The sequence below is a fragment of the Buceros rhinoceros genome, unplaced genomic scaffold (genome assembly GCF_000710305.1).
Source record: "Buceros rhinoceros silvestris isolate BGI_N320 unplaced genomic scaffold, ASM71030v1 scaffold28844, whole genome shotgun sequence".
NCBI classification, from domain to species: domain Eukaryota; kingdom Metazoa; phylum Chordata; class Aves; order Bucerotiformes; family Bucerotidae; genus Buceros; species Buceros rhinoceros.
The window spans coordinates 1-12844 of record NW_010406983.1 but is presented as its reverse complement, the minus strand read 5'-3'; the positions used below and the strand labels follow the sequence as shown (position 1 = coordinate 12844).

General features: G+C 45.4%; 2 protein-coding genes across 3 annotated transcripts in view; one reads left to right on the top strand and one right to left on the bottom strand.

Moving 5' to 3' along the window:
• Nucleotides 1-10456, top strand: part of LPCAT3 (lysophosphatidylcholine acyltransferase 3) — a 12825-nt gene extending 2369 nt beyond the window's left edge. The window contains exons 2-15 of the mRNA XM_010134334.1: nt 2821-3036; nt 3568-3635; nt 4672-4784; nt 4901-5007; nt 5161-5254; nt 5376-5413; nt 6434-6612; nt 7025-7133; nt 7822-7908; nt 8237-8403; nt 9024-9171; nt 9700-9858; nt 9977-10103; nt 10230-10456. Coding sequence (XP_010132636.1) covers nt 2821-3036; nt 3568-3635; nt 4672-4784; nt 4901-5007; nt 5161-5254; nt 5376-5413; nt 6434-6612; nt 7025-7133; nt 7822-7908; nt 8237-8403; nt 9024-9171; nt 9700-9858; nt 9977-10093 — 1602 coding nt within the window. The 3' untranslated portion in view covers nt 10094-10103; nt 10230-10456. The remainder of the gene's footprint in view (nt 1-2820; nt 3037-3567; nt 3636-4671; nt 4785-4900; nt 5008-5160; nt 5255-5375; nt 5414-6433; nt 6613-7024; nt 7134-7821; nt 7909-8236; nt 8404-9023; nt 9172-9699; nt 9859-9976; nt 10104-10229) is intronic.
• A 346-nt stretch (nt 10457-10802) lies between these two features.
• Nucleotides 10803-12552, bottom strand: EMG1 (EMG1 N1-specific pseudouridine methyltransferase). Of its 2 annotated transcripts, none has more exons than XM_010134332.1 (4): nt 12414-12552; nt 11973-12031; nt 11665-11814; nt 10803-11108 (listed from the first exon to the last, which is right to left on the bottom strand). In XM_010134332.1, the coding sequence occupies exons 1-4, from the start codon at nt 12544-12546 to the stop codon at nt 10995-10997; spliced, it is 456 nt and encodes a 151-aa protein (XP_010132634.1). In that variant the 5' UTR covers nt 12547-12552; the 3' UTR covers nt 10803-10994. The 2 variants fall into 2 exon arrangements, with proteins under 2 accessions (XP_010132634.1, XP_010132635.1); XM_010134333.1 differs by lacking the exon at nt 10803-11108 and adding an exon at nt 11206-11319 and having other exon boundaries at nt 12414-12549.
• Between the last annotated feature and the right edge of the window lie 292 nt (nt 12553-12844).

Here is a 12844-nt window from a genome sequence, read left to right as displayed (position 1 = left end):
CTGAATATATGCCAGAAACTGGCTGCCCTGCTCGTTAGTGGTCTTATCTCCTCTTCTTCTACCTCTCACCAGTTTTTTTACATCCTCTGCTTATTCTTGCTCTCTGCATCCCAGAGATTTTTAAGATCAGAGAAATTCTCCCCTGGTCACCTATAGATGATGACTTATCCCAAATAAAGTTCCCAGCTGGTCAGCCGAGGAAGAACCTTACTGAAGGAGAGGCAAACAAGTGCTTTTAATGGGTAAGACGTGGGAGAAGTTGTAAGAGGCAGCACCATCTTGTCACAGGTGCTAAAACCAACGCTGTCACAGAGCACTTGTGTGCTGTCTTGTTTAAACTCTTAACTTCATCTTATTCCTTAAATTAAAAAAAAAAAAAAAAAAAGAGAGCTGTGTAATGCTGCACACTGACCGTATCTACATTAGCATGTAAAACGAAGCAGTAGGAGCAGATCTGTAAAGCAGACCTGTTTGTGTGCAGTACCCAGTGAGTTTGGGGCATTTATTTTGGATTTGTCCGGTCATATGGAGTGAGCACCCATTGGAGCACATTTTCAGCTCAGTGTCGTCTGAGAAGTTCCCATGTTCACACGACAGTTCTGCTATGCAAACTAAAGCACCATAAGTGGACTTTAAAGTACACTCCTGAGCTGAATTAAACTACTCTTGTATGTGCACCCAGTGTTAAACAAGGTGTGGGACTTTTGCAGTATTATAGACAGAAGCTGAGAATACCTTTGAAGTCATAATATTAGGTAAAGCTTATATTTTAACATGTCTTTTCCCTGTTGGCCCCTTCCTTTTAGTTTCAGCATTCTTGTAAGAAAACAGAGACCAATGATTTGCTAGATGTTACGAAAGGTGGAGTTAACTGATCGGCAAAAGGGAGAAGAGGAAAAATAACCTGATCTGCTCTCTTGAAGATGAAACAGAGCTAACGCCTGTAAAGGGAAATAAGGGGAGCAGAGATTAAAAGAATGTTTCTGGTGTTCTGATTTGCAGCTTGATCTCTGGAAAAAGACAGACAGGCATCTTAATCACCCATTGCAGAAGATGGCAAACTTGACAGCACTAGTTTTGCTTGGAATTAGTAGAACTTTCCTCCTGCCTAATTTAGCTTCGTTTACTACTTTTGCTCAATTAGATTCTTGTTTCTGTGGACAACCTGGGTGTTGTGCAGTGGCCCGTTACTCCCCCAAATGGCTGTGGCCAAGAAGCTGACCTCGTCCTTTCCTTCCAGCGCCAGGGATCTCTTAACCAGAGATCATCCTCTTGTTCCTGTCAAGTTAAAATTAAGGAGGAGTTGTCTCCTCCAGCAGCATGTCTCACCTCATTTGTCCCTTTTATATCAATTGCTAATCCCCTTCTATAGAAACTCCGTCTAGAGGCAAAAATCAGCTCTGTGTGCAGACTGCTGTTCAAGTCCGTGGTGCATAGAGAAGGACAATTACTTCAGATCAGGGAGTCACCTTCTGTGTTCTCCAGCACTATTTCAGCCGGTTTCTTGCGTCGATCTGCTTTGCCTGAGGGAGCTATGAAGCAGGAGTTTGGCAGACTGGGAGCTGCTGTGCAGCATCACTGGGCAGCAAGGAGCAGGGACTCCGGTCCTGCTGCTTCTGAGTGGCAAAAGCAAAACATCCTCCCGCTGACATATTGAAACGTGACAGCAAGCTCGCCAGGAGGCAACGATAACATCAAAAACTGCTCTCCTGATTTTGCTGTGCTAATTCAGGCTGCTTCAAGAACACCATAGTGGGGCAGGCATAGTGCCATCGTTACTGGTAGGAGCAGCTTGTTATCTAGAAGATAATTGATGAGTGTTCGAAAGCGCACAGGCCACAGGAGAGTGGCCATTGGCAGGCAGTATCCACCGCCATCTGGGGGTTAAAGGTTATATCTGCAGTGTGGAACTGGCCCAGTTGTAAAACTGAGAAAATTATCTCCTAAACTGCAGTCCAGAGTTCTGGTGAGTCGCTCTGGATATCAGAATTTAGGTTGACATTGTGACTTTCGAACTGGAATGGCACCCACGTAGTGCAAGACCAAGGTGTGAAATTTGTGTGCTTTCTAATAACATATATGCTGTGCATATTAGTAATTCCCTATTTGCAAAGGCTTAAAATAGTTTTTCTTTCATTTTTCCTTTCATTACTGAAACCATGATATGATCTCCTGTGTAGAGCTTAAAAGGAATATGCCTGACAAGTGATACAGGTCTTTGAAGGAGGAGGAACCCTAGTTGGCAATAAAATTTCTGACTTTTAGAAATTTAAGGTACATTACAGTACTCAGTCAGTTTAATTCTCTCTACAGAAATCGCTAGAGCAAATAAACAAATATTTTTTCCAATGAAGATGGAACATTTTGCAAGATTGTCCTGATTTTTGAGAAAGTGCAAAATCCTCGAAAATGTGGGTTTAAGTCTGTATATGTTCACAAGCAGCAATACCTTGTGCCTTGCCTGTATTTAATGACCTGATTTTTCTCCCCTTTGCTCAAAAGGGGAAAATGTTTTTCCACAGTAAGCCTCAGTATTTTAACTTTTGATCTAAACTGGTGGTAACACTTTGTAATTTTTTTGCCACTTTCCATTTCACAAAGTCAGTTGTTAATGTGTTTATTAAACTTCAGTAAGAAAAATTGACATGTGAAAAAGGAATCCCTGTCTGTATGTTTCTCAGTATGTTTCTCAGTAAAAGGCTAGTAGACAATACTACTTCTTTTTTTTTATCACATGAATTGCTCTAATTCTTCGAGTTACTCCTGTATCCCCAGAGAGCCCATGTGGTGAACTCTGCCAATTCCCTCTTTCCCCCTCAGCTGGTGTTCAGGGAAGCAATGGGGCAAATGGGACAGAAGTACAGGCGGCGATGTAAAAAGCGTGGGGGAGGAGGAAGGGAAAGGGATGGTTTGGGTAAGGAATTTGGAGCCGCCGTTGCAGAAAGGAAGAGCAAGCTGGATGAGCAGGAGCAAGGTTGCCAGGCTCTGCAGGCGAAGGGATGTGGTATGTGGGACTGGCTGGCTGCGTGGAAGCCAGTGCGGGACACAAAAGGAGGAAGGAGCAGAACAAGGAGCAGGGAAAACCGAAAGAGCCTGAGGAAGTGGGGAGCAGCAGCTCAGTTTCAAGAAGCAGCAGGTACACCTCTGGGCTCAGTAGAACGTGCTGCTGTCCAGGATCTAGAAAGGAGCCCATAAGATTGGGATCTGGGGGCATGGAGGGGACATTAAAATGGCTCTGGTCACACCTCAGCCTGTGCACGCTGACGGACTGCAAGCCATGTATTTTACATAACGTGACAGAGTTTCTCATTTCCTCTCGCGGTAGTAACTAGATTTGGCCTTGCTTATTGGAAGCCTTCCATCCATCAAACACTTCTGGGCAAAACATGCGTTTCATCACCTTTTATTACTGCTCCATATAAAACACGACTACCTACTGCTCCTATTACTCCTTCAGTGCGAGTAGCAGAGATTTCAGCCAGGCTAACAAGCAGGGGGGATGCCAATATTGCGGGATGGGATTAATTTTTTTTTTCTTAGGTGACTTTTTTTTGTTTTGGATAAAAGAACGCCAGCTTGCGAAGTAAAGCGATAAGTTACAAAATGCCAGCGCTGAAGTTGCTTTTGCTTCTGCTATCCCAATACCAATCGTTGTGCACGTGCCTTTAGAAATACTAATTGCGTGAACAGACTTCACAAACTCCTGAGACGGACAATGCTTCCTGTGTCAATATGTGTTAAAATATGGTACACTTAGCCTAGTATGTTGCAATGTTTGTTGCATACTACGTGAACCTCACCTAGACGACAGAATTTAATTTAGTCACGGGTTTCTGCGTGGCACTTCTCACTGTACTGCCACAGTGTTTCACAAATGTTTGCTTCTGACTAGAGCCACAGAGGCATAATCTGGAGTCCTTCCTAACCAAGACTAGGAGCTAACACAGAGAAAATGCAGGGAAAAAGCTCCTTCCACTTACCTTAGCTGCTCCATATGAAAAGCTTCTGACTTCGATTTTTAAAAAAAAAAATACTACATGCGTAGCCCCTGTGGATTTTGGTTACAGCTGTGTGTGCCCAGTAGTTCACAAATCAGATGCAACTCTGGAGAGTTAGAAAAGAAATAGTATACTACTGGAGGCCACTTGCCGAACTCTGGGGTTAAAGCCCATCAGCATCACAGAACTCAAGAACTCATCAAGCAGGGATTGAATTTTTTAGGACAATGTAATAGTATTAACCATAAAAATTCGTCCCCCCTCTTTTTTTTAAATCTACCTTCTTGCCACATTCACTCTATTTGTCACATAATTTGGAAATGAATCAAAGACTAAAGTCTGATTCATGTATTTCAGCATTATCCATTTCATGTATTGAATGAGGCCAGATACTGCAATCCTGGAATTTCTTGCACTTCAATGTCAAGTTTGATATAATTACGTTCCCGTTAAATTATTTTCTTCTGTGTAACGTACAGAGTAATTCGTCTGGCAGCTATCTCGTGTAATGGCAGTACAGTATCGGGAATGTACGCCATGACCTGTGTCGATGATGTAGCTACGTCAAGTCCATGTTCCCGATAACATGCTGAAGAAGGTTGTAATCTGGACCATTACAAATGTTTGTCTACACTAATTTACAACTTTTCATCTTTTATTTTTTCATCCTCTACTCAGGATATCCTTTTGCCTTGTTCCAGCGCTACTTCCTCTTCCAGAAGGAGACCTACCTCATTCACCTCTACAATGTGTTCACAGGACTCTCAATTGCTTACTTCAATTTTGGTAAGAGGAGTTTGGGAAGAGAGAGCTTCCTGCCTCAGGGCACGCTCTGGTTTGGGAGGACCTGTAGTGGCAAGATGTCATTTCTATTTAATCTTTCTCTCTTTCCCGTCCCTCAGGGATGCAGTTCTTTCATTCCCTGCTATGTGTCCTCATCCAGTTCCTCATCCTGAGACTAATGGGTCGCACAATCACTGCCGTCTTCACCTCGTTCTTCTTTCAGATGGTAAAACTCTCTTTCTTACTGCATCAGTATGTAGAAGGGAGCTCCCTGTTCACTTTTGCGCTTCCCAGTAGCAACTGAGGGTGGAAAAGTGGAGACAGATCAGAACCAGCTGGAAGAATTAGTTTGAATAACCCAAACAATGGTTTCTTTCAGACATACCTTATGGCTGGATATTACTGCACAGCCACAGAGCAGTATGACATCAAGTGGACAATGCCACATTGTGTCTTGACACTCAAGTTGATTGGTGAGTGACACCTCCCTCCTACCTCTTGCGCTCTGCAAGCCATGCCTCAGGAGAGAGAGGACCACTTGTTCAGCTCAACCAGCCCATCTCAGGGCTTCAGATTATTTTTTCTCACCTCTAGGTCTGGCCATTGATTACTATGATGGAGGAAAAGATCCGGTGAGTAATACACCGTTTCTGCCATTCCAGTGAGCTACCGGTCTGAAAATCAAGTTCAAAGGATGCAAGTTAGCAAGCGGCATTCATTGTTTGGTAAAAGCCATAGCCGAGAGGGCAGCCTCTGTGAGTGTCTGAGGGCGCTGAATTCTGGAGTGGAAAGAAATAATTTGGAACAGAGACAGTAGTGATTAAAGATGGACAAAATTTGTATAGATCATGTCAGAATATTATTCTGCCCTCTTCCAAATTCCCCGCCATCTCCTTCCCCCAGTTCTGTTGTCTTAGATTCCCAATCCCCAACGCTCTGTGTCTTGTGGGTAGCGTACCTTTAACCTGCAGACCATCAGCACTGGATCTCAGTTCCCATCTTCTTTTTTTTTTGTTTTTTTGTTTTTACCATATCCTTGTGAATGGTTGCCCTTTACCATTTGTTAGGGCCCTGTTTTTACAGCAGATGAAACAGTGAGAGAAGTTGCACTACACAATATGTGGGAGAGGGTAGAACACTTGCTACAGTCTCCTAATCCTAATCCCAGCATCTGTGTTCCCCATCTCCTGCTTGGGGTGAGACTGAGCCTTTAAGCATGCATGGAGTCACTGCTGTCTGCAAGAAAATAAGACTGAGCTGAAATTTCCTAAGCTGAAGTTTCAAAAGACTATGAATTCTGGCATCAGGAACTAGGAATTGTAGGACAAAGGTCTTGGGAGAGTACATGCAAATGCAGTTGGGGACCGGAATAGGTCAGATGCAGTGCTTTTACTATGCCTGCAATGCTGGCAGGGCTGCGTGTCCATAGATCCCTTCCGTGTTTTGAGCGTATCTGGGGATAGAGGTCTGCGCAACTGGTCTGAACCACTGCATCTTGTTGCTCTTTAGAGGGGGTGGGGATGCGAAGGGGGAAGTTCTGTATACATGGAGAGCAAAAACTGGGACTGTTAAGGATGTGGGCTGGGAACGTAGCATGCAGAGCTAGCATGAGATCCCCTAGGATGATGTTAATGCCACTCCCTTTGGTGCAGGAGTACCTGACCCCCGAGCAGCGCCGATTTGCTGTCTGGGGAGTTCCTACCTTGCTGGAGGTTTCAGGATTCTCCTATTTCTATGGTGCCTTCATGGTGGGGCCTCAGTTCTCCATGACAGACTATCAGAAACTGGCAAGGGGTGAGATGACTGACGTTCCAGGCCAGAGACCCAATAGGTAATGAAAAGCCACTTAGCTCCTCACCTTCCTAAGATCCCAGAATGCTGAATCCTCCACAAGTTTCCTGCAGCAGAGTGCCTTCTTACCTGGACGCTGAAGTATTGCAACCAAAAGTGGTTCCTAAGACAGTGCAGTCTTTCAAAAGTTGTCCATCACTCTCTGCTTAATGTCCTAGCAGTGTTCCAGGGCGTGAGCGTCAACAACCCTTTAACACCTTTACTACGGGCTCAGTACCAGCCTGGTAATATTAGTATCCCAGCTTCCAAACGGAGGCATCTGCTGCAGTGGAATGTGGTGACTCCTATTGCTATCTCCCCTACCTCCTCTTCTCCACTTCTGTTTTTAAAATTATGAGTTTGTTGGTCTCTTTTGAAGGCTTTTCTTTCACCTTCATATTTTTCTTTCTCAGTTTTGTGCCTGCTCTCAAGCGCCTGAGTTTGGGTCTCTTGTTTCTAGTAACATACACGTTGTCAAGCCTGTATGTGTCTGATGACTACCTCATCTCAGATGATTATATGGTATGTATTCATCTGGCAGTTCTGGAGTGTGGAAGAATTCCATTTCTCTGGTGGGCACTGGAAGTACAAGAGTGGATTTTTTTTTCACTTTGCCTCAATTTAAAAATAAGTCAGCAATTAGTGGTAAGCTTTTCCACGGCTGACTTGGCTTTACTGCCTGTCCTGCGGATTCGATTTGATGCAGAAGAGGAATGTGTTAAGATGAAGGAAAACTTTTACAAATAGAGAGTTAATCTTAGATGTTATGGCTGTTTTTGGAAACATATCTATTTAGCGACCTTCTTATGACCTCCATTTAAGCATTACATGCAAAGAACTTCACTAGAGTAACCTGCAAGGCTTGCCAGAATCTTTTGAGATTTTTAGGAAACTATTCATAAGGAATTCCTGCCTGCAGATTATCAGTGTTTCTGGGTCAGTATGAATGCAGGTGTCAGTTCTGCAATGAGTATGTTAATCCCAGAGTCTTACCAAGGTACCTATTTCAGTACAGCCAAACATTACCCGAGGAAGGAGAATGATGTGTGAATTTGGGTGAGCCCACAGCCTGGCAGCGCAGTCCAAACAGCAGTCTTAACACAGACATCAGATTAGAACGACAGTCAGTGATGAGATCTCATCTGCCTTGTGTCATTATCGCCACTTAACTCAGGTTTTCATTTCTATTGTTTCACTCTTATCTCTGCAGGAGAAGCCTTTCTGGTTCCGTTGTGGTTACATATTGATCTGGGGCAAAATTATACTCTACAAATACGTAACTTGCTGGCTTGTTACGGTGAGTCTAGATGTCGTTCCAGAAAGACAAATGAACCAAAGTAGCATCTTTGCAGCTAGTTAGAATGTTCTTGGACTTAGCGCTAAATGGAAGTAATCCAAGTATCTGGAGATCAGTGCAGGTCAGTGTAGCTTGCTTTAGGTTAGCAAAGGCTAGCTAACAGAAACGCAGGCAGTCTTTAATCCACTTGTTCCACCTGGAGTGATGCTCTTTACTCAGCACGCTGAGAGTCAGAGCTTCCCCAGATCTACTTTTGCCGGAAAAAAAAAAAAAAAAAGAGGTAGGGCAATGTTTTCCTCTCATCTTTCTTGTGAATCTTTTTCCACAGGAAGGTGTCTGCATCCTTGTTGGTCTGGGGTACAACGGGAAGGACCAGAGTGGAAAGCCTTTGTGGAATGCCTGTGCCAACATGAAGGTCTGGCTGTATGAGACAACACCTTTGTTCACAGGGACCATTGCTTCTTTCAACATCAACACCAATGCTTGGGTGGCCCGGTGAGCAGGACAAACTTCCCGTTCGATAATGGGTCGGTAGCGTCTGTGTCAACAGAACCAAGGTGCTGCGCTGAGAGGGAGCATTAGAGAAAGAATCTGCTGGTTTTCAGTTCTTACACACTTTCTTCCACGTCTTGCTGCTTTGCCGTTTGAAACAGGTTACTGGGTTAGACAGATCTTTTCATTCCCTGTAAAGGGGCAGGTTGTTAATACAGGCAAGCAGGTGATGGCAGCAGGAGGGCAGAGGAGAGAACGGGCCGACAGCGAGCCCCTCGGCCTGCTTGGTCACACACTCACAGAACGGCTCTAACCGCTGGGTCCAACATCATGCCTCTCGATGCTGCCCATGCAGTGACTCAACCGAGTTTCAGTTCGGCATTCGCTGGGTCACACAACTGAACTGTGAAGCATCATTTGCGTGTGTGTTGTCGGATGAGCCACTTCTGCCCAATAGCTGGCATTTCGGAGGTACATTTTGCCCTGGTAAGGGGAGCTGTCTCTGCCGTTCCTGTCACCACAGGGTGTCCAAAGGCATGTGGTCCCCTGGGCCTTGCATCTCTGACACGGAGAAGGGAGGACAGACAATAAACTAGAAGCACTTTGTTTCTTTTCTGCTCTAGCTACATCTTCAAGCGTCTGAAGTTCCTGGGCAACAAACTGCTCTCACAGGCACTGGCCCTGTTCTTCCTGGCCATTTGGCACGGTCTGCACTCTGGCTACCTGGTGTGCTTTCAAATGGAGTTGCTTATAGTCATCGTTGAAAGACAGGTGCGCTTTGTCTGTCTTACCAGAATGGGGTGGCCTGCGTGAACCTTTCCCTAGGAGTCTGGGGAAACTGCCACGCTGAAGGCTTTACTTGGGTTAAATATGAAAAGAGCTGCTCACTTTGGAATTGGTTTGCAAACCAATATGGTTCTGTTCTCAGAGAGTTCAGTAGGTTGCTGGCTTCTGCGTGGGCAAGCCATGCATTTATTGCAGAAGCCAACAGGAAGAGGAGAACTTGGCGTGAGAGTAGAGGGCACCCAAAGTGCTTGGCAGCTGGACAGGCTGTAGGACAAACACATGAGCCAGATGCCTCTGCTAAATCTCCCAGTACTGAGAGAACAACGTTCCATATTTAAACTGTGCTTTTTTAACTACGACTTTGAGCAGGATGGTGTACTTGGCTACTCTTTTTGACCAATGGCTTACTAAAATTCGTTTCACACAGCTGGGTAGATAACTTTGGCCCCAGAGCCCGCATATGCAGCCATAGGACATCCAACTAATGAGAATTCTGTTTTCTCTTTAACATAGGTCATAAACCTTGTTCGGGACAGTCCTCTCCTAAGCGCTTTGGCCTCCATCACTGCCTTGCGGCCCATCTTCTACGTGCTGCAGCAGACCAACCACTGGATGTTTATGGGTTACTCTTTGGTGCCATTCTGCCTTTTCACCTGGGACAAATGGATGAAGGTATTTAGTAGCCACAAACGGACAACCCATGAGACAAACCCTTTTCCCTCCATCTCGTCTCATATGTTCTCAGCTCAAAGCGGCTTGCTGATATCTAACCCTGCCGTTCTCTTTACAGGTGTACAAGTCTATTTATTTCTTCGGCCACGTGTTGTTCTTCACCTTATTATTGGTGTTGCCTTACATTCGCAGATTAATTGTGCCACGGAAAGAAAAGCTAAAAAGAGCAGAATAACAGCCAAAAGGTAAGGCTGTCCGAGGTACAGAGAATTCCACACTTGGACTAGGAAGTGAAGTGGGGCGTTACACCCCAAGGTGAAAGGCAAACAGAAAATCAGCCGAAACAAATGGAGCACTTTTCTCTTTTTCAGATTGTACCACCTGTGCATTTGTAGGAGTTGATTTAACACTCCAGAAGCAAAGCATCACCTGCCAAGTTTGCTGTGTTGAAGTATGACTTTTCTCAACGCGAGGAGGGGGAAAGAGAAAGCCCAGGGTCAGAGACCCGAAAGGAGGGGATGGAGTAAGCCTCCTTCCAGGTCCTCCACCTTCTGTATGTTGCCTTATCTCTCTGCCGCCCGCCCTCCAGTGGACACTCGTGTCTCTCTGCTGATACCAGATGATTGTAAAAACATTCGCGGCAGGCGCTGTATGGGATTGGAGCCACCTTCTGACTTTTCTACGTTTGTCATCAAAGATAAAAATTGCTCCTGATCTTTTTCATATCAGCTTCAGCTCCTTTCCTCTTGGGCACCTCTGTGTGGGGGTGTGAACTGTCACACACCACCGAGCATGGTCATTCTACAGGACTGAGCAACGTCAGCTGCAGGGTAAGCAGGGCACAGCTAAGAATTTCAGTTCCATGGCAAATTTGGGCTGCGTCCTGCTATAAAGGGATCAAGCCTGCCTGACAAAGTAAAATACACAAGCACTCTTTCTTACCAAAAGTGACCTTTAATAGGAGGAAAAAGGGTCAGTGGGGCAGTCCATTTAAAGTCTCGTCGCTCCAGAAGCCACAAGGATGAAATTGAAGCCTTTTTCCTTCCAGGAGTCCAAAGTTGCACCTAAGTAAGAGCCTTTCCAGAACGTGAAGTCACTGTATAGAGGTCCACCACAACAGCAGTAGCAGCAGCAGCTCATACTACTCCCCAGACTTCCTCAAAGACAGTGGTAATTTTGGCACACGTCAGGGCAGCAGAGAGGGGATAGTTGCTGATGGAGACCATCTTTTCTGTATAATCAACATTGACCTGGGGAAGGAGAGGGAGGAGGGGGAAAAAAAAAAAAAAAAAAATCAAGCTGCAAGTAAATTTTTCATTTAGCCCAACCCCTAGTAGCAGCAGCAGCTCATACTACTCCCCAGACTTCCTCAAAGACAGTGGTAATTTTGGCACACGTCAGGGCAGCAGAGAGGGGATAGTTGCTGATGGAGACCATCTTTTCTGTATAATCAACATTGACCTGGGGAAGGAGAGGGAGGAGGGGGAAAAAAAAAAAAAAAAAAATCAAGCTGCAAGTCAAGTTTTCACTTAGTCCCACCCATCTCCAGGGCTGGAAAAGCACAGCAGGACCCCTGTTAGCCCTCACTAATGCTCTCTTGGGAGGCAGAAAAGTTCCAAGTGTTGCAGCCTTGGGCCTTTTTTTGACAAGCCTGCCTAGGGGGGGAAAAGGTGGGCTGGGGTAGGGAAGATCAAGCCAAAAAAATGAGCAGAAGAAAAAAAAAAATCAGCCCATACTCAAAGCAAGACTGAGATCAACGCTGGTAAAAGATTTTTACAACTCCAGATAAGGGATACGTGCACTTACCGAACCGTGGGCAAAAGCTCCCACAACAATGGCAACTGGATTCGCTGTAGGAACCAGTTCACGCAGATCTGACACCTTTGGGGCTGCGAAAGAGGTACCTATCTTCACACAGCCCACAGGGAGATGATCACTGACTGGATTTTTAATCACCTGCAGAAAGCAGGAAGTTAGTAAGAGCAGAGAGGTAAGAGATCCTGCCACATAGCTAAGTCCATTTTTGGTACAAAAAAAAAAAAGTCATTCCTACATTGCTAGCTGCAAAGGAGGAATGTTGCGACATTACCTGTGAACAGTCAAAGAATGTTTACCTTCAGCAGTTTCTGAGGCCCATCCGCTGCTCGAACACTGAGCTTGTGCAGCAACTGAACTGAGAAGAGAGGAGAATTACTTAAGCTGTCTGTTCTTTTGCTGGAGGAATCCCATCCTTTCACTAGTGATCGGAGCTGAGACGGGTAGAAAGTTCACCTTTAGTGTTCCCAGCATCATCTAAAGCAGTCCTAAGAACAGTGATCAGCAAGCCCTTTTGCTGCTAGCACAGTCTCACGTGCAGGCACTCCCTGCTGCGCTAAGGAACACATAGCTGGACTGCGCATCCTGGAACTCAGAAGGCGGCACTTTAATTTCTCTGGTCTCTTCTCACTTTCACATTTTTAAGATTGGCATAACTTTTTGACTCTTCCCAAAGTTCTTCCGCTCCTAATCACCTTCTTGCATTATTCTGGGGCTGGTATAAACTTTGAATCACTTACCCATAAGACCACAAAATCGATCAAAAGTTCTTGGTATTCTGGTTTGGGGATTGACCTCAATTAGCACATTCTTCTGGGTATGGATATAAACCTGCAGGAGACCAGCTCGATTCAGTGGGCTGTCCATGAGCATCAGGAGACTCTGCAATAGAAAAACACGGAGTAGTGGAAATAGAAAAAGCACAAGAGAGAGGATCCTTAGGAAAGTTGAGAGTTAGACCCCATGAACGCAGGAGGGACCGATGCTGAGGCAGAAAGCGCATCCGGCTGTGCAAGTTCTACTGTGCTGCTGACAGAAAGCAAACCCACACCCAGATAAAGCCACAGTCAGAGCGGGCAATGCCAAACTCGCCCCCAGGCCCAGGGCGCAAGCAGGCACGCACAGACACCCCAGACCTGAGGGGCAATCTCCTCAAGCCGGCTGCTGGGCT

Excerpts from the sequence above, each read along its gene's own strand:
- EMG1 (XM_010134332.1), bottom strand. The coding sequence starts at position 12,546 with ATGCTCATGGACAGCCCACTGAATCGAGCTGGTCTCCTGCAGGTTTAT. Across the intron at positions 12,032-12,413 it reads TCGATTTTGTGGTCTTATGG|TTCAGTTGCTGCACAAGCTC; the intron begins GTAAGTGATTCA and ends CTCTCTTCTCAG. Across the intron at positions 11,109-11,664 it reads GAGCTTTTGCCCACGGTTCG|GTCAATGTTGATTATACAGA; the intron begins GTAAGTGCACGT and ends CTCCTTCCCCAG.